The sequence below is a fragment of the Myodes glareolus genome, chromosome 24 (genome assembly GCF_982192425.1).
Source record: "Myodes glareolus chromosome 24, mMyoGla1.1, whole genome shotgun sequence".
Classification (NCBI taxonomy): Eukaryota; Metazoa; Chordata; class Mammalia; order Rodentia; family Cricetidae; genus Myodes; species Myodes glareolus.
Window position 1 is genome coordinate 27,864,698 of NC_142049.1, and position 25,957 is coordinate 27,890,654.

Below are 25,957 nucleotides of genomic sequence, written 5' to 3' on the forward strand. Positions count from 1 at the left end.
CGTGTAAGAAAACAGAAGTCAACAGTAGGGAAAACCACACAAATACATGGGGATGGAGCAATAGCCTCTTGAATGACCAGTGGAAAACCAAAGAGGACAATGCAACATTCTCAATATCACAGTTCACCAGAACCATCGGGATACAGCCAAGATGGTCTTAAAAAGAGAATGGAGAGCTCTGAGCGCTTCTAGAAAACAATCAGAAGATTTCACTAAGTAGCCTGATGATGTAGCTCAGTGTTCTAGAAAAAAACATCTATGGGGGGAGTGGGAGGGTGTTGGGAGGAGGGGCGGAAATGGAATTACTTTCTCATAAAAAAAGAAAAGAAAAAAACATCTAAACCTAAGAAGAACGGACAACAGTAAAGAATACAGATCCAGACAGACAGCACTGAAAGGGAGTCTAAGAGAACATCAGTCACACAGAAAGTTTATTGTTTGAGAAATAAACAAGATTGACAAGCCTGTAGCCAAACGAGAAAAGGGGGCAAGGCGGAGAAACACAGAGACAGACAACCCAAACTAATAAAAAGTAGAGATGGAAGAGAGTGGTCACTATAGATTTCACTGAAACCAGAGACCCATTAAAGGCTACATCGAAAACTTATGTTCCAGAAAACTGGAAAACCTAGAGGAAATAGATAGGTTCCTAGACATATGTGACATACCAAAGCTAAATCGAAAGATAAATCAAAACTTGAACAGATGCATTCGTAAGCAATGGGATTGAAGCAGTGATAAAAGGTGAGCGGCTACAAAAATCCAGCTCGGGACCAGATGAATTCACTGCTGTTGCTGCAGCTAAGGACCATGTCTGGCTCAATGCTCTGTGTTGAAGTCTGAGGCCCACGTTGCCACCAAAGGCCACACATTAGGATAGAGCACACTAAGTGACCAGAGGCCTGAACACCCTTGCCTTGGAAATAGCTCAAAGGACTAAATCTTGAGGGAAAACGAATGACCTTTGACCCATATCTACCCCCCAAACATCTGTCAGACAAAAGCTGGACTAGGGGGACTTACCTAACTAGTTAGACAGAAGTGTGAGAAAATCAGTTTGTCTTAATATTCATTTCAGAAAGAACTTGAAAATGACGAGACTTGTTGAACGCCTCCAAAGCAGTTTGAATGAGAAAGGAGACTATAGGAGATAGTACAAAGTAGTTCTTTTTTTTTTAATTCATTCATTTAGTTTACATCCTGGTCTCAGTTTACTGTCCCTCCTCCCTTCCCAATCCCTCTCGCCATCCCCCCTCTGTTCCCACACACCCCCAATCTACTTCTCTGTTTCGGTTTGGGAAAGGGCAGGTCTCCCATGAGTATCAACAGAACATGGCATATCAAGTTGCAGTGAGACTCAGCACCTCCCCTTGTATTAAGACTGGGCAAGGTGACCCAGTATGAGGGGTAGGATCTCAAAAGCCTGTAAATGAGTTGGAGACAACCCCTGTTCCCACTGTTAGGGGTTCCACAAGAGGACCGAGCTACACAACTGTAGCATGTATGTAGAGTGCCTAGGTCAGTCCCATGCAGGCTTCCTGGTTGTCAGTTCAGTCTCTGTGAGCCCCCATGAGCCCAGACTATTTGACTGAGGGAGTTTTCTATACAACTTTTAAAAAAGAAACCTGTTACATAAGCCAAGATCGGAAGGAAGAAACAATCAGCATAATCGAGACTTTACGGAAATTCACCAATCTGAATTCCTCATCCAATAAAAACACGCTCCTCTAAGTCAACATTTTATTCGCCAGTCAGTCCCTAACCAAGACTCTATGTACGACCTGGCTCTGTCAGGAGACCCCAGACTCCCACAGATCTACAAGGACGGTCACTCAGGCTACACACGATTCTCTTACAGAACTGTGAAGACAACAACATGTTTCACAAACGATGAATTATAAACATTTACCCTTCATTTTAATTATTCTCTGGGCCCATAACTCTATGTAAAGTGAATAAATCAGGAATACAAGAACTTGAAAAGGTATAAATGCATGTTATAATCACAGGGCCAGTGGCCGTCATGTTATAATCACAGGGCCCGTGGCCGTCATGTTATAATCACAGGGCCAGCGGCCGTCGTGAAGCAGCCGTGAGCCAAAGCTCCTACAACTGACCTCAGCAGACATTTAACAAACAGACAAAACATGAGAATCTGATCACATGACAGAAGAAAGAGGGGAGGCAGCTGGGGAAGGAGCAAGGAAGGGACTTCATTCCATCCCAGGCAAGTAGAACACACACACACACACACACACACACTCACTCACAGATACACACCATGTGAACATAGTTCAAAACAAAAAATCAGCCTCTTTATCTCCCAAGAACAACACTTACTTCCAAAAATAGCACATCCACGAGGGTTTTCCGGGAAATTTAATTGTTGCTAAAATTGGTCACTTTCTTGCCAGTGAGCATGCTCAGAGTTTTCCCAACCAGGCCCGACGACATGAGTTTGATCCGCAGAACCCATACAGTGGGAGGAGAGAACAGACTCACAAGTTGACCTCTGACCTCCTCACCTATGCCACCCACCCCACTGCTGCCAAGTAAATGCATGTCCTTTTTTTAAAAAAAACAATTCTTAAAATGAATAACGTTATAGGAAGCGAGTGGTGGCAATGGTGGAGCCAGCTGGGTCAGACGGTGACAGTCTTTAAATGGCTGAAGAAACTATTAAAGAAAACAGACACCTGAAAGGACAGACAGACAGACACCTTCGTCTTAACAGTTAAAAGCCAACCACTTGCCAAGGTCCCTAGAAGGAAGTTGCTGGTGTCCTAAGCTTGTTCCCATGGCCAATTCCCTGTCTTGTCTTCTGAGGTAATGTCTGTAAGTCTTGGCATCTAGGGCGCTTCCTGAACACACATCAGCTGTTAGCAATAGCATTTTCCTGACAGCAAACTGTTAGCATTAAGAAAAAGGAAAAGCATGAAGCCTCAGGCATGTATACCGTTCACTGTCATCGGGCCACACGGCTCTTCCTGGGAACCAAGGAGAAAGCTTACAGAACTATAAAAATGAAATCCATGCTTTGGGTTTATTTATACAGAAGTTCAATTGGCTGTGCTTTCCTAAGCCAGAAGAATCCACAGAACGCCCATGCTGAGGGGTTCTGCAGAGATGATCAGACATCCAAGGTGTCCCACCCCACCCTGTACCTCAGAGACCACACATCCCTCACCTTTCATTTTGACTGAATAAAATCCAACTGCCGCTCCATCTCTCCACAGAATCTTAGCTTGCTCCTTCGCCGGGTGAGGTAAGAAAAACATGTCATCGGCATCCAGACTTCTCTCCAGTCTTCCAAAAACAATGGTGTTGAGAACAAAAAGTACAATCCTTTCCCCGAAGGACTGAACCTAAAAAGGAAAAAGAAAGAACCGCCACCACCAAGTGAGACCAGACAGGAAAGGCAGCCCGCGGCGGGGCCAGGTGTGGCAGGATGCTCTTGATCAGGGCGTGAATTGTGGGGTCTCAATACCGCTGAATCATTGTAGTGCAGTATGGAGTGACCATGCCAGAAAAGTCTGGGGTCCACAGACATGGGCTGTAAGTCCACAGAGTGGGGGACCCTTTGAGGGTAACAGAACAAGAAGTTGCCTCTAGGAAGGCCAGGTCAGCCATTCCAAGAGATGACCCGCTGTGGCCTGAATCTGCCATTTATCCAGCAGGGACATCTCTGCCCCAGGGATCAACTGTCAAAGCAAAAAGTCACTGATTTTCAAAACAGTGAAAACAGACTTCAAGCACAATCTGGAGTCTCAACCCCATGACATCACTAGGACTCAGGGACCACCTTGAACTTAGCAGTATAATAGAACCCTCCTGCCCACAGCAGAGTTGTCGCCATGGTCAAAGTCGGGGCCACCAACAACTTGAGAGCTTTCTCTTACATGGCCAAAACGACATCCTATTCCTGCCTGTGACTCTGAAAGGGTGAATGTGTGACTGGACTCGTAGGAGACATGGCCACTTGACCACGGCTGGCTGCACAGGATCTGTTTCATCCTACAAACATCCGTCTAGGCAGCACAGGCAACTAATCCAATCCGGGGTGGGGGATGAAAGCAGCCAGCTGTTCCCACAATGACTGTATTATAGCCCTGGGTTTCATCTGACAACTCTGCTACGCGACAGCCAAAGTGGCACCTGTGTGGGCATGTGTGTGTGCGTGGATCCACATCACCACCCGATCCACCCACCCCCGGAGCTGTCATCTGGTGTTCCTCTGCCGGGGAAGGGCCTGGCTTACAGGTGCAGATATTGGAGTTCAAAGAGGTTAAGTGGGTACAGGCATCCGTCTTACTGTCTCGTTCCAGAGACAACTTGAGACAGCTGCGTTAGGGCCAGCTCAGAAGCAGGCTGGAATAACAGGCCAGGGCTCCAGCATCACAAACAGCACACCTGCTCAAGCCCAGACCGACATTAATTCCCTTATGCCTCTCCATCCGCCAGATTTGGGGAATGGAGGCATTCATTAAAATCATCAATGCATGGTCTTACAGGCAACTTTACTTATTTATGTTTTATGTTACTGTTCATATGGAGGTGAGTGTATATGGTGTATATGATTTTGTGTGTGTGTGTGTGTGTGTGTGTGTGTGTGTGTGTGTGTATGTGTTGAGCGCACCAAACAGACTAGGCCAGCTGGCCAATGAGCCTCTCTGAGGTCCCACTCTGGGATTACAAGCATGTGCCACCACGTCCAACTTTTTTATGTGGGCTCTGGGGATTGAATCCTGGTCCTCGGGCCTGCACGGCAAGCACTTTGCCAAATAAATCATCTACCCAGCCTCCTAGTTCTAGATTTAATACCTGATCCCAAAAATACTGTTCTCCCCAACATCATTACTGTCATTTGTACTTGTGGGAGAGGGTCTCAGCCTGCATTTCCTGGGAGATCTCAGCCGTTCATTCTTCTTTGAGATTCAGTTTTGGGGATAAGGTCCTCGAGTGAGCTCTAAAACACTTGTCTGTTGCTATTGTTGTGTGTGCATGGGCTCTCTCTCTCTCTCTCTGTCACACACACACACACACATACACACACACACACGAACCTACATATGCATGTTATCATATGATATACATGTGTGGGCATATGACACACATGTGGAGGTCACAGGACAACTCTGTAGAGTCAGTTCTCTCCTTCTGCCTCAACAAGAGTTGGGAGACTCAAACTTAGACCGTCAAGCTCGTGCCAAGCCCTTTCAGCCACTGAGCTACCTCACTGGCCCACTTGCCTGCTTTTAAAACACTTACTAATAATATGGCGGCTCGTCCTAGCATCCCCAAGTATCCAGTGTCCGCACACATCCTCGCTGGTGCAGAATATAAAGGATGTCACCTTCATCTGGATCAGCTCTTAGAAGAGGAAAAAAACGTGTGCAGATCTGACCCATTCACTTTCTCTCTCAGACAGTGGCAGCCAGAAGTGAAGCTCAGCTTTAAGAACTAGCTGACCTCGAGAGCTAATGGGTATCATCTGGGAGGCAGTAGCTTTCAACCAATGGCACCAGAGCGAAGCCAGACTGTGTGCGGCAGAAGGGAAACACCCAATCAAACGCTGGCAAGAGAAAAAGGGGGGAAAGGGAGTGTGCTTAATTTGTCCAATTCCATTACAGGAAGAAAGAATGTATGACATGCCATTTTGACTTAAGCATTTCTGAAAACATAAAACTAAGATCCATTTCTAAGCCATCACTGGGACCACTAATTGTGTTAACAGAGAGAGCAGTAAAGGGGATTTTTCTAGTAATGTGTGAAAAAAATAAGTGGCTAAGAAACAAAATCTGAATGTAAAAAGTACAGAGTAAGCCTTAGAAAGGAGAGAAGGAAATGCCCATAAATGGGAGTTGGAGGACATGAGGGGGACATGGGGGAGCATGGGGGGGGGCGTAGAACAATATGGTTTGTTAGGTTCTTTCTCTTCAGAATATAAACATACATAGCACAGAACACTCTCAGAAAATTGAAGATGGGCTCCCAGTCTAGACTTGGAAGAGATGGGAGGCAAGAAAAGCAAGGACTCCCATTCTGGAGCATTAAATGGAGCAAATTAGAGTCTCCTTAACATCAATTACCCACCGAGTCCACCTGTGACAAAGGGGCTGGGACAACAGCACACACCACTACATTATGGTCCTCAGCTGGATCTCAGAGTAGCATTGATTTTCTCGAAGAAAACCTTGGCACAACATCTATAATAACATCTATCAAGACCACTGAATGCAGATTTAATGTTTTTAAATAGGCAGCTTACAGAATGGGAAAAGAGTCATGTAAGTTTTTATAGCAAATATGTGATAGTTCTTTTTATTTTTGGTTTTTTGAGACAGGGTGTAGCATGTGGGCCACCTTTGGGGTTTCTGTCCTGCCCAGTTACCGCAGAGTTAGCTCTGAAGAAAATCACACAGAGGTCTCCATAACTTATAAACTGATTGGCCCATTAGCTCAGGCTTCATATTATCTCTTATAACTTATATTAGCCCATCATTATTCTGGTATATGTTAGCCACATGGCTCAGTACCTTTTTCTGTGAGGCAGGTCACATCCTGCTTCTTCAGTGATCTGGGTAGGACTCAGAGGAAATGGGCTTCCTCCTTCCTAGAATTTTCTTGTTCTCATAGCCCTGCCTCTACTTCCTGTCTGGTTTACCCACCTATACTTCCCGCCTGGCCAATCATCATTTATTTAAAACATGATTGACAGAATACAGACAATTCTCCCACACCAACAAGGTTTCTCTGTAGCTTTGGAGCATGTCCTGGAACTAGCTGTTGTAGACCAGGCTGGCCTCAAACTCACAAAGACCCGCCTGCCTCTGCCTCCCAAGTGCTGGGATTAAAGATGTGTGCCACCACCACCCAGCGTGATAGTTCTTTTAAAACAGATACAAGATAAAAGACTTGCACGAAGAATCTGTAGGAAACTCTTACAATTTAGCAATAAAAATTCTAATATTCCAATCAAAAGGTGGAATAAGGAAGGATCGCAATGGGCATTCTCCCAGAGAGAAAGAACAGACAATGGCCAGTAAAAGCAAGAAAAGATGCTCAGTATCCTTGGCCATCAGGGAATGCACATCAACACATCTCTAGGGTACCACTTCACACCTACAGGATGGTGAACAACCTACTTGTCTCTTTCTATAATAAAACACCATTACCAGAAGTAGCTTAAGGAAGAAAAGGGTTATTCTGGCTAAGATTCCAGAGGGACAGGGTCCATCATGGTGGGAAAGACAGGAAGAAGAGAAGAAGAGAGAGAGAGAGAGAGAGAGAGAGAGAGAGAGAGAGAGAGAGAGAGAATATATAGGACGTAGGGCAAGACTCTATAACCTCAAAGCCCACCCCCAGTGATCTATTCCTGTGGGGGGCTGCAACCACACTCTCCACCATAAGATGGCGCTGCACCGCCAGGTGAGCAAGAAAGCGCACAGGTGTTGGTAACTTTCCACTACTGCGTCCCCGCCTACTCCCGAGGCATCACCTAGGACTGGGAGCAGCGGACCAATCCAAGAGTGACACGTCCGAAGCAGGGTCTGTTTCGTATATAAGGGATGGGTTCCTTGATCTCTCGGTCCCCGGCCATGTTGGCTGATGCTCGCTCTCCCAAGGGGCATTGAAGCTATTTCTGCAGAAGAATCCTGTGTCCCGCGTGGTTCTTGCAGGCAAGACCAAGCGCGGAACATATTCCCTCCAGCAAGGCTCCATTTCCTAAAGGTTCCATAACTCCCCAGATGGCACAACTAACTGTGGACCAAGTGTCCCAATATCCGTGCCTATGGGAAGGACACTTCCCATTCAAACCACCACAGTTGGGGGAAAGTCAGCTGGTGCAGGAACTGTGGAGGACAGCATTGCAGGTCCTCAACATATGAGAGAGACCCCGTGTGACAGCAGTTATGCTTCTAGGCATGTACACAAGAAAATTCAGAGTCCACGTCCTCATCAACAGTCACCCAGAAGGACTCATGACAGCTAAGACGTGGGCCCCCTTCAATGTCCATCAGCTGACGGATGGGTAATAAAATGTAGTCTATCCGTATGCCGGGCTGTCCGTCAGCAAAAACAGAGTTAGGAAAATGAAATTGCTGTGGAGGGGTGGGTTTAAGTCTATTAAATATCACGGAATTGTACATTTTTAGAGTAAATTTTTGGCATGCAAAGTACATGTCAATGAAACTTGCTTAAAACAGGACTTAGTTTTCGATTGTCAGCCTGTGTGTTTGGTGCATTTGTATGATGCATGTACTTGCGTGTGGAATGTGGGAGCTCATACAGAGGCCACGGCAAGCCTTGAGTGTCTTCCTCTGTCACCCTTACTCCCTTGGGACAGTCCCACTGAAGCGGAAGGGAGCTCTCAGGGTCCCCCTGTCTCCCCCCCTCACAGGCAAGGTACACTCAGCCATGCCTGCCTTTCTGAATGGGTGCTGGGGATTCCAACTCGGGTCCTAATACTTGCAGAACAGGGCTCTTACTCAGGGAGCCATCTGCTCAGCCCTAGGACTCAGTGTTTGAATTGTTCAGTAAAAGAAACTCCATTATAAACTCATTCTCCAAACTGAGTGTGAACAACTGTTGACATTTCATCCGGCACCTACCGTACCCCACAGAAAGAAGCAAGCGGTTTTCTAGACAGTCGTGGAAAGACACACCCTTTCGGGATGATACAGAAACGCTATCTTCCTCTCACCTACAGAATTAAAATAAACCCGGCAGCCAGATGAGCAGGCAGCTCTGAGGCACACAGTCGTCTCTCTCGGCTGATCACTGTCTCCCTCCTTAACCCGCACCAGCTGAAGTCCAGCGATTCTCTCACACTCTGAGAAGCCGCTCGCTGCTGCCGCCTTCACCATCCCCATCCCAGGCCCCTACTTTACGACCGCTCAACCGCTTACCAACACCACAAGCCTGACATTAAAGACACCGAAGTCTACACCAAATCCCTCACTGGCCGTGTAACTCAAGCCCATGCCGCCAAGGACACACAACAAAGAGCTCGAAGATTCTGAAATTAGACCAGCCCCATAAAGAAGTTGGGGTAATAAATATGCAGGCAGACCAATTCGGTTCTAAATCGTCCATCAATAATAACCGTGACCTAATTATATTCGACAGAAAAACTTCTCAGCACGGCAGAGAAATGGGACAGATTCAAGTTTATAAACTGAAGCCTAAGAGACACTGGAGATGGTAAAGCAGACTGGACAGTAGTCAGGTGTCTGGTGAACAGTCACATGTTCCTCTTTCCCTTGCTGGCAGGATGCTAACAAAAAGATGCTAGCAGGATGCCCGTCAAAAGATGCTGCAAGCCCTGCCAGAACCCGTGAATGAGAACTTGTTTGGAATGAGTTTTTATAGGTGATCGGGCCGTGATGGTACATTATGCTCCCAAAATCCAACACAAAGGATGTCCTTAGCAAAAGGGGGGGACTCTCAACACAGGCTGACAATGCTTCCGAAGAAGGTGATGAGGAGACACATGAACATGGCCATCTTCAGGCCAAGGAATTGCTAGAGCAATCTGAAGTGGGGACAGAGCCAACAGATTCCCCCAGTACACAAAAGACGTCCCCCTTGACCTCAGACCTCTAGCCTTCGGAGTCCAGACTTGGTGCCCATAGGGCAGTCCACGGAACGAATACACGGAGAGAGACAATGTGGACACAGAGGAACCTGTTCTTCAGGCAGATTAAGAAGTGGCTCTCTGATTTAAAAACGCCTGGTAATCAGTCTTAATTTCTTAACACAGGTCCCCATAAAAAGACCTCAAAAACCTGTTTTGCAAATGTTCATTTAACATCACATGCCCTCACCTTCATGAGCCCTTCCCTTGTGGGATCAGAAGTTCTTAGGACGTCTTCAATGGACCACCAGGAGTCTTTTAAGTAAACAGCCACAACTGAAGGGAGAATCGAGAAAAGGGCATGAGTCACACAACGTACACACTGGAGGTCTGGGGTGGCACTTCCAATAGCAAGGGTTGAGTGCTTTGTGGGTGAATTGGGTGACATTTTTATCATTTGGGTTGTTTTATGATGTTGGGGAGAAAACCCTGGACCCTGCACGTACTATGCAAGTGTCTTACCACGGACTTATCTATCCAGCCTGGGGTCAGGTTTGCAACATTCTATAAGAACACAAACCTGGGTCTGGGTTACCTCTCTCAAAATGATGTTTTCTAGCTCTATCCACTTGTCTGCAAATTTCAAGATGTCATAATTTTTTTTTTCTGCTGAGTATACTCCATTGTGTAAATGTACCACATTTTCTTTATCTGTTCTTTGGTTAAGGTGGCATTTAGGTTGTTTCCAGGTTCTGGCTATGACAAACAATGCTGCTATGAACATAGCTGAGCACATGTCCTTGTGGCACAATTGAGCATCCTTTGGATATATACCCAAAAGGGGTATTGCTGGGTCTTGAGGAAGGTTGTTTCCTAATTTTCTGAGAAATCACCATACTGACATCCAAAGGGGTTGTACCAGCTTGCACTCCCACAAGCAATGCAGAAGTGTTCCCTTTTCCCCACAACCTCTCCAGCATAAGCTGTCATCATTGTGCATGTACTCACCCATAAGTGGTTTTTAAACATAAAGCAAAGAAACCCAGCCAACAAATCACAGTCCCAGAGAACCCAGACAGCAATGAGGATCCCAAGAGAGACTTACATGCATCTAATCTACAAGGGAAGTAGAAAAAGACAAGCTCTCCTGAGTAAATTGGGAGCATAAGGACCATGGGAGAGGACTGAAAGGGAGGGGAGAGGCAGTGAGGGAAGCAGAGAAAAATGTAAAGCTCAATAAAATCAATTTTTTTTATTAAAAAAAAAAGAACACAAATCAGAAGAGTCACCTGAAAGGGACAAGACATGTATTCATGTCACAAGTGGCCTGTCTGTGGCTCAGAGAAATAAATATCCCAATGCCACTGAATGAAACAAACTACAAACCAATGAGATAAGAATTGTATTCTTTTAGGTTTGGGGAGAAAGCTCAGTTGGTAGGATGCTTGCCCAACACGCATGAAGCCCTGAGTTCAATCCCCATCATCACATAAACTGGGTGTGTAAACTTCAGTGTTGTATATACCTGCAGTCCCAGCTTTCAGGGGCAAAGATGAAAAGTAGAGGCAGGAGAGTCAGAAGTGCAAGGCCATCCTCAGCTACATAGCAAGTTTAAGGCCAGCCTGGGCTACATGAGACAATGCCTTTAAAAAAAATATTCTTCCTTATTAGGAGCACATATCAAAGTCCAATCATTTTGGGGTTGGAGAGATAACTCAGCAGTTAAGCACTCACTGGCCAGGCATGGTGGCACACACCTTTAATCCCAGCACTCAGGAGGCAGAGGCAGGTGGATTTCCTGAGTTCAAGGCCAGCATGGTCTACAGAGTTCCAATATCCAGGGCTGTTAAACAGAGAAACTCTGTCTCTTAAAAACAAAACCAAACTAACCAACCAAAAGAGCGCTCACTCAGAGGACCCAGGTTCAGAATTTACAGCACCCACATTGTGGCTCGCAGCATCCATGGCCCCAGTTCCAGAGAATCTGGTGCCCTATTCTGCCCTCTGCAGGATCCAGGCACATGTGGTGCCCAGACACAAATGCAGGGAACACTCAAACACATAATTTTTTAAAGTAATAAATCTTTAAAAAAAAACTGTCCAATCACTCGCACCGTTCTTTACTCCCCACACACTGTCTGACCGAATGTTATCTATGGGCTCTGAGCTCTGAGCACAGAGACTTACTTCCCGTGCCTTGAGCAATGCCTTGCTTAGCATTAGGCTCAGCACAGCCTGTTTTCACTGGGATGTCCTCCAGGCCCGTAATGAAGCTATTACCAGCATCATTCTGTGGATACTGCAGCTCTGAGAGGAAGGGTGGCTTGAAGACACTGGCTGGGAAGAGCAGAGAGAGGGTTCAGCCCCGGACTCTGGACCACAAATCCAGTAAAAGGCCAGAGCTGCAGCATGCGCGTCAGAATGTGGTGGGACACATGGGGAGGGGCTGTCTTGGAAGAAGGCAGCTCTGGAGCAATGATTCGGGGGTAGGGATGGGGGGCATGCCTGTCCTTCCTCACTCTTAGCCTTGCCACAACTTAACGGTGCCCCCGCCCTGCTGATTTGCCCAACATCCTCAGGACCAAGTCTGGATGCGGATACCTGTTCACACAGCCCCAGATTCCTCGCCAGAACTGTCCAAAGACATCGCCCCAGGGATCTAAGAAATGCAAGGTGAACTGATTTGAAATACCCAGGATAAGGTTGGCAAGCAGTATGTGACCCCTGCCTGTCAATCAATGAGCCATTTGCTCCATGTCTTTCTGCTCTCTCTTCAGCCTCCTGCCTCAGATGACTAAAGGAGCCCCTCGCCTGGCCCATTCCTGCCTCCTCGCCAGTCCTTCCCTGCTCAGTGGTCACTTTCCCACCCTGGCTTCTACCTCTTTGCCCTCATCTCACATACAAAAGTCCCTTTGCTTGCTTTCTGCAATCTTTTATGCCTTTTTAATAGACATCTTTTTCACTACTTCTTAAGCCGAGGGTTAAGGAAGCCAAGGGTTTGGGAAGCCACAGAAGGTTTACATGCACCTTCCCTGCCAACCCTTTCTAAATGAATACTTGGGGGACAATGGATTCAAAAACCAAGTCACTTGAACATTTAACATAAGGTTTGCAACTGTGGACAAACATTGTGGCCCACTCAGGGTCAGCCGCCACTCCCTCTTGCCCTATCTGCTATTTGAGGCACGTTAGTAGAGCTCCAGGAGGACCGGGCTACAAGGCACAAGCCGGACATTTAAGCTGGTCTCAGACCCTGCCCTTCCCCCTCCTAAAGCCAATAGCCTCTGTCCCGGCCTGTCAGCTTCCAATCGGGGTGAATTCTAACAATGACTCTAAAATTCATGCAGCAGCCTGGGAGAGAATAGCCAATTAAATGCCTGGCATTCACCTTCGCTTATCCAGTGCAATTAATTTCCAAAATGGCAGCTACTAGAACTTGCAAGGGCATTCTACAGCCACAGGGATTATTTCCCAGGTCTACAAAGTGAAGCGGCAGAACCGTTCGGTCTACTTGCCGACTGCATTTCTGTCTGTAATACAGATGTTCGATTCACTAATACCACTTCACACAGAACCGTGTTGACAAGGCACTTTCTGAGTTTCACAGGGAACAGCAGAGCATTCATTAGTCATGCTGCTACCAAACCCGCCTCATGATGTTTTTCAAAACCCATCTTCGGCGACTAAGTGTGCATAACAATCAAGATGGAGTCCAATCAAATTTAATAGTCTAAAATAAACCTGTCCTCTGCACCAAACCAGCCTGGAGGACACAGTAGCTTCTAATCAGTGAGCCCCAAGTGCCTGGAAATGCAGGCAGGAAAAGATGGCCGGAGAACCCATGCCAAAGCTGTCAGAGCACAGCCAGAACATGTCACAGGATGGTGTCCAGGTGAACTGACATGTGCCACGGGGCCTGCACTGCAGAGACCCTGGATCTAGCGGTACCAAGGGTAACAAAATGGAAACCAAAACACCTATGTTTCAAAAAACAAAAACAATCACATAGATCAGCATGTCCTCAACGCCTCACTCACCCCCACCCCGCCCACACACACAGCTCCTGTCCCAGGGCTAAGAGGAGCCAGCATCGCTAAGGCACTGACACCAATTTCAGGTCTCTCATTCTCTCCAAGTGACAGGTGACAGGGACCACACGGAAGATGTTGCTGATGGATTTTATTCTAGGGCAAGCCAAGGTTTCTCAAACAAGTGAAGACAGTGAGGTCCCCAAGTGAACTCCCAGTGGCCCAGATTCATCCCAGGCATGAAGGGATCAAGTGACTTCAGCTCTCCTTGGCTGAGTTCCCAACTCTGTCCACAGAACCTTGGCCCCAGGGACTGGTGAATCCACCTCCATCCTGACTCCAGGGATTGGCATGCTGCAGAGAAGGAACAGAGTCCAGCTAGCAAGGCAAGGAAGTGCTAAAATTGACTGTCATGAGGACCCAGAGGAGAAGACAGATTGGCAGAGGGGGGAGGGGACAGTGTCCCCAGAGAATTCCACAAACCCTGAATCACTGGGTAAGGCTTGAGAAGGTGGATGAGACAGGCAACCAATGTACAGCCGAGGCAAGGAGCCCCCCAAGTTCAAGGCTACATTCAGCACAACTAAAGCACTGAATGAAAAACACAAGGAGGAGAGGTGGCAAATGCCAGCCCAACAAAGCCGAGTCACTCACTTAGCTTCTAACATCTGAAGGACTTCAGCCCAAGCAGTGAGCAGGGAAGCCGGCAGCGATTCCATACACAGCCCCGGGTGGTGCGGGTGAATTATCTGTATTCTGTCAATCATGTATTTTAATAAAACACTGATTGGCCAGGCAGGAAGTATAGGTGGGTCAACCAGACAGGAAGTAGAGGCGGGGCAATGAGAATAGGATAAGACTAGGGAGGAGGAAACTCCCTCCGCCACTCCTGCGCAGACCACCGAAGAGGCAGCATATAACTTGCCCAGCTGAGAAAGGTACGGAGCCATTATGGCTAACATAGATGAGAATAATGGGTTAATATAAGTTATAAGAGTTAACAAGAAGCCTGACCTAATGCGCCAATCGGTTTATAACCTTATGGAGTCTTGTGTGTGATTTTCTTTGTTGCTTGCCAGCTGTTGGGGTACTTGGAGGGACAGAAACCCCAACAAGCTGGCCCCTTGTGTTACACCCGGGGACCTGGTGTAGGGAGAAGCATCCAGACTCCAAAGCCAGCCAGGTCTCAAACGCCAGTTCCTCCATTATTGCCTTGTGTACCAATCCTTAGTTCAATGCAGCATCCTCTCCCCCTGGTTCCATCGCAGGTTCCGTGGGAGAATGCACCTCACCGAACAACATTTCCTAAAGTGTTAAAAATTCTCCTGTGGTTTCCAGAAATTTCGGCCGCCTGCCTTAAACTCTGCAGGGTGAGGAGCCTTGGTTGTTGCAACTTTCCATGAGGCAATTAAAAATAAAAAGTTTTATAACAGGCCATCTCTGCCTGGGAGACGAGGTTTCCAGACAGTCTGTACAGAAATGTATGTATATCTGTCTGTCTGTCTGTCTGTCTGTCTTTCACTGCTTACTATCTGCCACCCTGTCCCTCCCCTCCAGTGGGATGATACAATAATGCTCTGCACATCACACCCCTCTATCACTGCCCCTTTCTTTTCTACCAGAGAGCATCACACTGATGACGGTACTACTGATTAGGGCACGCACCTCACCTGACCAGCACCTCCCAACAAGAATGTGTGTGTGTGTGTGTGTGTGTGTGTGTGTGTGTGTGTGCGCACACACACACACACACGCTCAGATGAGCAGTATATGTCAGTGCACATGTTTATGTATGTGCATGTGTGTAGCGGAGAGGCTTGTGTTCCACCTCAGGTGCCACATACATTATTCTTCAAGACAGGGTTCATCACTGCACCCGGGGCTCCCTGACTGGACTGGGCTTGCTGGTCAGAGAGTCCCAGCTCCCTGTCCCTGTCCCCATTACAAGTATACATGGTCATGCTCAGATTTTTAAGTGGGCACTAGGGATCTAACTAAAATCTTCCTGTGTATATTTGACTGACAGCTATCTCTCCGGCCCCCAATGAGAATTTTAAGCCTTGTATCCTGCTAAGATTCCTTATGAGAACTAAGCCTTCCTAATTTAAGTATCTTCCAAATTAACATTCAAATAAAACAACCACTTGGAAAAAGCAATGGAATAGAGTAGGTAGAGCTAGTGGCCCCCTGTCACCTTGAATGGGCAGGCTGTGACAACCAGAATCATGGACAAATTTTTCAGGCCAAGGCTGAACTCAGGAAAGAGTGTAGTGCTCTAACAAATTTGCCACATCCATCAGGGATGGCTATTTGACACCTCTCCCAACTTGGTCCAGCAGGGGGCGCCAAAGTGCCAGAGTCCTACCATAGTCGCAATTCCAAAGTGTCAATTTCCCATGAAGCACAGACACCCTGGGGAGCCACTGAGGGCAAAGCACTAACTACATCTACTCTGGGGATTAAATCTGAGCTCTGTCCTAGGAAAAGTCCATCTTAGAGAAAAAGGGAGGATTGGGTCCGCACAAAATAAAATCTGGGCACATCAAGCTATATGCTGCTGGAGGGGAGGGAGGAGAGGGGGTCACTCAAAACAAGAATCTTGAAGAATGACAAAGACCAGAAGAATGAGTGGGGCAATAGTGAACAGGAGGACACTCCAGACGTGAGAAAAGAGAGAACACAGGAGGCAAAGACAGAACGGCCACACCAACACCAAAGACATAAGAAGGAATAAGGCAGGCCAGGCATGGCAGTGCACACCTTCAATCCCAGCATTTGGGAGGCAGAGGCAGGCAAATCTCTGTGAGTTCAAGACCAGCCTGGTCTACAAAAAGTCTGAGGTGCGACTAGTCTGGGGTGTGCTCTGGAGCTGACTGACAGCCACTTCGACTCCAAGGAAGGAGGGGAGAGAGACAATCCAATTCCTATGGTAAAGTAGTAACCATAACACAATAGCATGTCCAGGTGCTCAGCAAGCACTCGGTGCCATGGCAGGTGTGGCACCTCACGCAGTGGCCACCAAGTTCATCCCGTTTCCCAGGTGAAGCTCAGGAGTTGAGACACATGTTCAAGGTTGTATGTGTGTAAACGGTACCACTGAGAAAAGATGGGGACCTGGTCAGTCTCCCTGGCTCCAAAGGTTCTTTCGGTTTGTTTTGCTTTGCTTTGCTTTGTCTTTTGAGACAGGGTTGCCCTGTGTAGCTTTGGAGCCTGACCTGGAACTCGCTCTGTAGACCAGGCTGGCCTCAAACTCACAGAGATCCACCTGCCTCTGCCTCCCAAATGCTGGGATTAAAGGCATGCGCCGCCACCGCCCGGCTCCAAAGGCCCCCTTCTAAGCCTTGTGACCACAGGTTAAAACAGACAGGAAACCAGTTGTGTAGAGCTGGGACCAGGTCAGGCAGAAGGAGATCAATGAAAGAACCGGCCCAGGCACTGTGTGGCAGAGGCTGGGAAGAAAAGGATTCGGCAGAGCCAATATCGGCAAGCTGTTGCCACACTGAGGGAAGTAGGGGGCACGGTACTTATTCAGCAAATCTAACAAGTGCCAGATACTGTGTTCAGCATTAGAGAGCCAGAAGGGCAGCCTGGCCATGACTCCCGCTGTGACAAGCACTTCGCAAGACTGTCTGCGAAGGATGGAGACGGCGTTCCAAGACCAAGCCTGAGGCAACAGATGGTGGCCAGCTATGGGACAGGGTCCAGCCTTGGAGACCATAGATGTTGGACCAAGGTATCGGGCTGTGTAATAAGTCCCAGAAGAGGCCAAGCAAAAGAGGCGAGTGTCCAGCCTCACGGGATATACACCACCAAGAGTGAAACTGCTGTAAATGAGGATGCTGGATCATGGAGACACATACGTTTAGGCAGTGGTTACGATCCGTGTCCCGGTGGAGCATGAATGCTGACTACAGGTAGCTGCATACAGATGCAAGCAAGGGGACTCTGCTAAATCTCTGCCTTCTTAACTACAAACCATGGCACCCAAAGCTGTGTGTACTTAAAACTGCTATTTTTTAGAAATGACGTCTTTTTTTTTTTTAAAGACTTAAAGTGTAAAGAATGGATTAGGAAGGGGTGAGTCAGAGGCCAGGAGGAGAAGTGGAGGCTAAAGGTGATATAGCCCACGAATTAAGGGGCTGACCTATAGCAATCCTGCTGACAAAATAGCAGGGTGTCGGGGGAGGCAGAAAGGACCCATTGGGGGATGGGTGTGACCCCAGACAGAAAAGTGGGCAGTCAGCTTGAACCAAAGGAAATAGATGCCTTAGCCAGGAAGACTCAGAGACTGTGAGGAGACATGGAGTGGCAATTACAGACAGCAAAGAAAGCCAGGAATGGTGGCACATGTCTATAACCCCAGTACCCCTTAGGTTGCGGAAGAAGGATGCTGGAAATTTGAGGCCAACCTGAGCTACACGGACAGCAGGGAAGGGGTAGCCAGCAGGCAGCTAAACACATCGCCCAAATTAAGAAACACAGAGCTCATGCCCCCTTCCATTTTCACAAGAGCTTTAAGAAGAACCAGTGTCCTTCGCCTGCCCCCCCTCAAGACACATCTTACCTCCCCAAGTCAGCTGTGAGGTGTTCCCATACTTTATCCCCCAAGGTCTGATCTTCTTCATCAGTCCCTCACGCCCTTCTTACTTCCCTCTATGGCTCCCCCGCAGTTTAAGTCACCACTGGCCTGTGACAAATCTTAGAAATATGCGTGCTGGGGCTGAGGGGTGGGGGCACAGTTAAGCCAAAGTGACAGGCCATCGTTCCCCAAAGCACATACATGGGGCGGGGGGGGCGATGAAAAGTTCTGGCAGAGGCCGGCACATAAACACATTCCACTGAGCTACAAGACTTTTATGCAACATTGACTGCGCTGGTCAATAATTTCAGGGGAGGGGAAAAAATACGCCAGTTGGCATAGCAACCGTCACATTGCATTACTCGGGCTACCATTTCCATACAGATGTAGCCCTTAAAGGACAAACGCTTCCCCAGATGCTCGTGAACTTGGGCGCCTTTTGTCACGGGTGAAAGAAACATCTGGCTCGCAGTACGTTCACAGTAGGCCCTCTGCGTTCCTCGGGCTTTTCCTGCCTCGAGCTGTTGTGTCTTCACGGGTCTAGAGCTGAACTCAAGGAAGATGAGGAGGAGGGAGGGAGGTCACGCCTGGATCCCGAAGTACAGTTGAGCTAAGAGATACCAGGGCAAGAAAAAAAAAAAAAAGTCCAGTCTATCTAAGAAAGGATCCTTAAAATTGCCTAGGTGCACCAAGCAAGGCAAACACACCAAATTTCCCAGAGTGGCAGAAAGAACAGAGATGCTGCAGACAGACCCTGCAGCGACATGGACAGAAACCTTCCGCATGCCTAGGCAAACCCGTCCCTGCCCTTCAGGACAAAGACCCCTGTTCTGGACACTGAATACTTTCCTTGGCCTCCATGGTTTCCAGACACCATGAGTGTCTGGGTATGAATGACACGCCCTCCTGGGATGGTCTTTCCCTTTGTGTAAATCCGTCTCACAGTCAGTACCATAAATTAGCGGGGAACAGACAGAAATCCGAACCATGGCCAACAGGTGTTTCCAAAGCACACTGTTGCCACTGTGAGTGATCCCCAATCTACTTCCTTCACATACCGGTGAAAACAAGATTCGGGAGTTTATATGAGTCTGCAGCCATAGGACATCTTAGCTTCCCGAAGAAGGGGGCACCCAAGATAAAGCTAAGTTTCCAGCCAGAACCCACCCTTTCTACCCCCTTCAGTGATCTGAACTATCTAAGTGGGGCTCCCCCGTTGCTCAAGGTGAGACAATCTGGCGTACCCCAGGATGGTGTCTGTCTTTGTATGATACAAAATTTATGCAGCAGCTTAAACAGACAGCTGCTGGGTCTCCTGGGTCCCAGATGCCAACAGGGTGTCTGCTAGCCCAGAGGACCCTGAAGGAGCTATCCCTCTCTGCTTCTGTGCTTTGGAGTTTGGAGAGGGGGTGGAGTTAAAGCCAGAAAAATTGTACATTTTTTTCCTCCACCGACTCTGCTCTGAAGACAAGCCTCCCTGAGGTGCCACCCATGCGTTTCCTGGAGGCATAAAAACCATCTCTCTGGAGAACTGCTTGGACCGGTTCATTTCATGCCTCCCTTCAAGAAATCCACAGCGCTACCCACCCCGTGCCCAGACTCCATCCCCACACCATCCTCAAAGTCTAGGGGGCCTGCTCGGGGGTAAGGGCTCCTCAGGAAGGGCATTCTGTTCTGAGAAATGCCTCCAAGTCCCTCAGGGGTGCAGCTCCCATCTGATCCTCCACTTCTGTAAGCTAACCACCTGCCCTAAAGGCACCGCAGAGGTCCGCTCTGAGTGTCGCAATATTCCTTGGACAAGACAGCCCCTCGGAGGGCTGACTACACAGAGGTTCTGTTTTCGTCTGAATGTTTGCCTTGGCACCGGCTGTCACTGCAGGCTATAATGGACATGCTTTTCCAGGAAAAAAAGAAATCATCATTTTTCAATCCCCTGCTTGTTTTTCTCAGGGTGCACGTGACACGCAATCACCAAACTCTGTAAATAAATTAGCAGCAATCTGAAGAGTGAACGTTACGCTTGGTCACAAAATGTCCTGGGAGCCAAGGGGGAAAGGCAGACGTTCTCATGAGGGAAGTCAATGTGTGGCCACCAGCTGTTTACACAACCACCTCCGTCTCCCGTCTCCGGAAGTGTCTGGCTTGCCTTTTCTGAGCCTGTGTGTCACAGCTCCCTGGGCAGAAGGCTCAGGAACACGTGTCAGGCATCCTCTGGGGACGACACACACCCTTCCACGCCAGATCTGAGGGGACCTTCCTGCCTTCACGGTGCTTATGATCTATCCAAGAGAATCAGCCGCAAGGAATGACCAGGGACATGGGCGATGACACACACATATATGTTTGCAACTGGTGTGCCCACCCCTGAAGTGGGACACCTACAACGTGAGACCACTCAGAGCATCCAGATCTAGCTTCCCCTGCCCACAGTATACCTTACACTTCACTACCATTGCTGTCCCACAGAACATGCAGGAAAAGACTCCAGCTGGTCCCACTGGGTACCGTTTCTCCTAAATAACAAAACTTCGTTAGCATCAGCACATGACCAGGCCCAAGTCTCCTTCATCCTCGTCTTCCATCCGCCCCTTAATGGTCCCTTTCCCACTGCTTCCCCTAAAGGTGCCAGGCTGGTCCACTGCACTCCCGACGTGGCTACTGGCAGCCTCCAGGGATGAACCTTCTGGTCCCTAATCAAAGCCAGCTTTCCTTCCAGCCACTCAAAGGCAATCTGCTGGGCGCCGTAGCAGAGTCTGAATTTCTGCCTCCAGCCCTAGTCCCGAGCCCAGGAACCTTTTGAACTCTGTGGTCCCCTCCCCCTCCCACCCATCATGGCCTCCAGGGAAAGCGATAGCCAAGAACATAATAGGATAGCCACAAAAAGAAGCCTGGGCTCCTTCAAAAAGCAAGGCGGGTAGGGGACTGATAAGATTCACAGCTAGATTTCCAGGCGGAGGGCTGCTTTGGAGTAAGCCCAGGAGTGCCAGCTGCCAATAGCCCAAGTCCCTGAGCCCTGTAGGTCACAGAGTGCCCTGTGTGAGCCTAAGGAGGAGTCGATGCCACCATTGAGCCTGGCACCAGGAGACACAGACAGAAGGCCAAGGAAGTGGCCGTGGCCATCTTCTCAGAGTTCACACTCCTCGTCTTGGCCCAACTTCTACCTTCCGGCCAAGAACCACTCGCGGCTCTCCCTTTACCGGAGCAGTGCCATCTCATTCCAGAAACTTCTGTAGCACTCTGGTATTGTGCCTCTGTCACATGACTCGGTTACAGAGTGTCATCCTTTACCGGTTGCTAGATAGTCTTTGTCAGCCTGCTGGCTGACTTCTCACCACTTGGTTTTATTTAATGAATGAATAAATAAATAAATAAATAAATAGTATCACAAACATTGTCAGAAGAGAGCTAAAAATAAAAAAACCTAATGAGGTCATCAACAAGTTTCTTGAAGAGGGCAGCTGTGACGTGGCCTAGCAGTTCCTAGAGAAGCCTGTCATCTGAAAATGTCCTCTGTCACAAAGGTATGATTGTGTAAAGCAGGGAAGGTGTGTCCCATAAGGCAGGATCAATTGCCAGGCCCCCAAAGGCCCTGTATGACCCTGGTGGGAAGGGCCAGAACACTCTATAATCTGGGTAAGTGCTCAAGTGACCCTAAGCGGAAAAGGGACAGAGACAGGACAATCCCCAGAAGCTCACAGGCCAGGTAGCCCGGCAGACACAGCGGCAAACAACAGAGACCCTGTCTCAAATAAGGTGGGAAATAAAGAGCCACACCCAAGGCTGTCCTCTGAACTCCACAAATATGCTGTCTCTCTCTCTGTGTCTCTCTGTCTCTCTGTCTCTCTCTCTCTGCGTGTGTGTGAGAGAGACAGAGACAGAGAGAGAGACAGAGATAGAGACAGAGACAGAGAGAAGGGAGGGACAGAGAGAGGACTGGAAGGGAGGGAGGGAGGGAGGGAGGGAGGGAGGGAGGGAGGGAGGGAGGGAAGGAGGGAAGGAAGAAGCCTGACAGGCTGCAGCCGTGGAGAACAGAATCCAAAAACCAAACGCCAAGCACTTGACGGTCACAGAGGGCCATCCTCACTGCAAAGGCAAATGGCTCTAGAAGCTGCCAGAACCTACGATTGTGATCCTGGGATTGAAACATGCAAAAAGTCGGGCAAGGACTAGAAAGAGCCGATGATGACGGGGACTCTGAGAAGCCACGAGGCATGTCTTTAGCAGATCACACGCAGTTCCTGCATGATCCACTTCATGGAAGAAACATCACAGAAGCAACAGCCAGAGAGTGAGGAGCAAGAAGGAAAAGGCAACCCCAGACTTGAGAAGAGCCGTCCCTGAAGAGGCCACACCCACTGGCCTGGATGGCCCAAGTGTGGAAAGCACTCGGTCAGAAAGGAGACACATGGGCATATCTGCATGCTATGTCCTAGTGGCCTGAAGCACCCCAGGGTTCCAGATGCACTGACTGACTTGTCTGTATACGCCTATCCTCTTAGCACCCTGGGTACCAACACAGCATCACTGCCGTCCAGATCAACATCTTACAAAGAGCATCTCACCCTAACTCAGAGCATCCGGCTAGAAACCTGCTCCTTCTTGTTTTAAAGTGGGATTAATAGTTAGCCAAGCAAGAAGGACACGTTCTCAGGAAGTGGAAATAAAATATTTATGATTGAATGTTGATATATTTGAAATAGAGAAAAATTGATAAGTTCAGAACTGAAATAGAATTATTTCAAGATGACCCATTTTTCTCCTTCTGAAAGGCAGCCAGAGTGCCTAAAACCCACCTTGCAGAGCCCTGCGGATTTGAGCAAACCTTCAGAGGCCATCTTCTGGTTGTTTATTCATCTGTGTATGTGTGCACACACGAGAGAGAGTGTGTATGAGTGTATATGTGAGTCTGTGTGAATGTGTGTGTGATGTAAATGAATGAGTATGTGTGTGGTGTGAGTGTGTGAGTGTGTGTGTGTGTGTGTGTGTGTGTGTGTGTGTATACATACAGACATCAGAAGAGAACATCATCTCCCTTGGAATTGGAATTAAAAGAATATGTGGGACTCCTGGCTTGTTCTATGCTAGGATTCAAACTCTGGAAAATGCTCTAAAGTGTTCACCCCATCTCTCCAGCTCCCACCAGGAGTCCTGGATCCCCACATCCCTTATCTGCAACCTGGTCTCCTCAGTCATTGCTCCGCCCCCACTTTGTTCCCTAAACACTCCATGGACAAACACCATTTACTTCAGACGTGGCCTGACTGGCAAAGGAGGCCGTTAGAAACACCATCTTCTCCCTTCTGGCGGCACCAGATCAGAGCTGGCATCTCCCCTTGCTGGAATGGCTACCTTTTTCACCCAGGATGGCCATGTGCCCACCCCACAGCCTACCCCTGATCAACTGATGCTTTCAGATCAAGTGTGTGACATTTCTCCACTAGGTACTTTGGGGTGTGTAGAAGAACAACCTTACTGTTAGTGTAGTTCAGAGTCAAACTAGGCTGCCAGTGGTGTGGCAGGCAGAATCTGTTGGGGGATATAACTCCCACTCATAGAGTTTGGCCAGAAATTTAACACATGAGCCAAGCCCTCTGAAGTCATGTGTTCCTCTCGCACAATGAAAATGTGAAGGTGAAGAGGAAACCAGGCTGGCCGTGGTGGACTATGGGCCCCCTGCTCTCTGCTGGAATGGTCCCAAAGCATCCTCTCTGCTACCACAAGTCATTCGGCTTCCACAGACATCCCAGGAAGTATAAGATCTCCGTTTTGTAAATGGTGACCCTGATGCTCGGAGAAGCCAAACAGTCCAGCTACCACACGCAAGCAGTTGACTGAATCAAGACTTCACGTCGCTTCACTAGATACCCAAGTCCATATTCGTCCTATTGCATATGCAGGACAAAGGAAGAACTAAGGAAAGCCAAGATCACCAGTGCTGACAATTGTGAACCCAAGGGTGAGCGCTTTGGATTGGATAGAGAGATGAGGGGAGGTCGCTTTGCATTTGGCATAAGGACTCACTTTCTAATATTCGTAAACACTTGAGTTAATAATTTAAAAAATAAGGGAAATAAAATATGAAGAAGTAGGTGAAGGCCCTTGGGAAGCTGAGGCCACATAGAAAGCAGGGCTGCTGACTTCATTTGTCCATTTCCCCTTAGGGAATATAAACCAGCCGCTGTGTAGAAAATCTGAATAAATACAAGCCGCAGAGCCAAGAATGCCTGCTTCTGAAGCCACCTCTATGTGGAAGGCATTTGCAGTTTCCTACAGGGCAAGTGGTGGAAGGCTTCGTCCCTCATGCTGGAGCAGGAAGCCCTAAGTATCAACTTCTTGCCACTGGGGACCTTGGCCTTCCTGGATGTTTTTCATTTGCTTGCAGACTTATCGGAAGTCACGGTAATGGAGCGAACCGGCTTATCAATAATTAACTCACACACAGTTATCAATAATTAACTCATACATAGGGCCGATCAAACAGCTTCTGGTCCCTTTAGCTTCCATTTAAACACGCATCTGCCTTCACCAGAATGTAAAGATAATGGCACTGTTGATATACTAGGAAAATAGGTCCAGAGCTGTCAGTTAATGGATTTACTAGTTTAAGTAGTTCCAGACCTCCTTAAAAACCAGGGGCAAGGGCTGGAGAGATGGCTCAGAGGGTAAGAGCACTGGCTGCTCTTCCAAAGGTCCCGAGTTCAATTCCCAGTAACCACATGGTGGCTCGCAACCATCTGTAATGAGACCTGGTGCCTTCCTTGCCAGCAGTACATTGTATGCTTAATAAATAAATATTTAAAAAAAAAAAAAAACAAGGGCAAGCAGGACCCAAGATTGGGTCCTGCCATTGGCGCTTGTGAAGGGGGAAATGTGGGAGCCAGCCATGACAAGTTAAATATGAACAGGTCACCCAAAGGAAGTCCTTTACTTCCAACCATTATCACCTGCCAGAGTAGGACTCAGCCATCTGAGTCTCAGTAGTTTATCCTGAAGCAATACCTGGTTGCAAGAAGGACCATAAACTAAGATTACCTGAGCACCACCCAAGAACAGACCATCCAAACATTCCAACCGCTGTAGAAAGGATCACCTGCCAGTACCCACTCACCAGGACACCCCTAGACAAATGCCAGCCAATCAGGGGTCCTGAACCTCAGAAACCCCTCATCCCCACCTTTACTACTATAAAAATCCAACTCTTAACTGAGCTCGGGGCTCTCCGTTTATTCCAGTACGATGGACATGCAGAGAGACCAAGTTTGCAAACTTGCATACAATAAAGGCTCTTTGCTTTTACATACAGGGGGAAAAAGACAACGGCACAAGAGTCAGCAATGCCCTTCTCCGTAGACACAGCTTTGGAGAAGGGTAAATGACACACTGGGCATGGCTGTAAAGAACCCTTGTACGACAGGGTCTGCAAGTCTCAAGTTCCAAGATGCACAGTCTGGGAAGAACTCAAGACACCGTCTAAATACTGGATTAGAGTGCACAGGGCATCAAGAGCACAAGTGTTTCTCTGACATTGTAAACAATCGTAGCTAGCAATGACGGAGCCCACAGCAGCAGGAAGTCACTCGGAAACTTTATTAAAAGCACTCTCGCATACGAGCGTGGAGCCACAGCGAGATTTCTCAGCGCTCATGAATATGTATTAGGGTGTACTCTTAACAACAGAAATTAAGTACAGTGCAAATGGGAAACAGATTTCTAAGAATCCATCGTATGTTTACATCCTGCAGACTGTCTTTTAAAGCCTGTAACCAGATTCTT

General features: G+C 48.0%; 1 protein-coding gene across 3 annotated transcripts in view; it reads right to left on the reverse strand.

The window, feature by feature from the left end:
- The window catches only part of LOC125400701 (protein FAM169B-like), a 91,461-nt gene that overhangs the window by 37,942 nt on the left and 27,562 nt on the right, over window positions 1-25,957 (reverse strand). For 2 of the 3 annotated variants that reach the window (XM_087901314.1, XM_087901313.1), the window contains exons 4-5: window positions 9,828-9,913; window positions 3,188-3,365 (exon numbers count right to left, since the gene is read on the reverse strand). In XM_087901314.1, the coding sequence (XP_087757440.1) occupies window positions 3,188-3,365; window positions 9,828-9,913 (264 nt within the window). Of the gene's footprint in view, window positions 1-3,187; window positions 3,366-9,827; window positions 9,914-18,169; window positions 18,374-25,957 lie in introns of those variants that run through there. The other variant, XM_087901315.1, reaches the window with a different exon arrangement.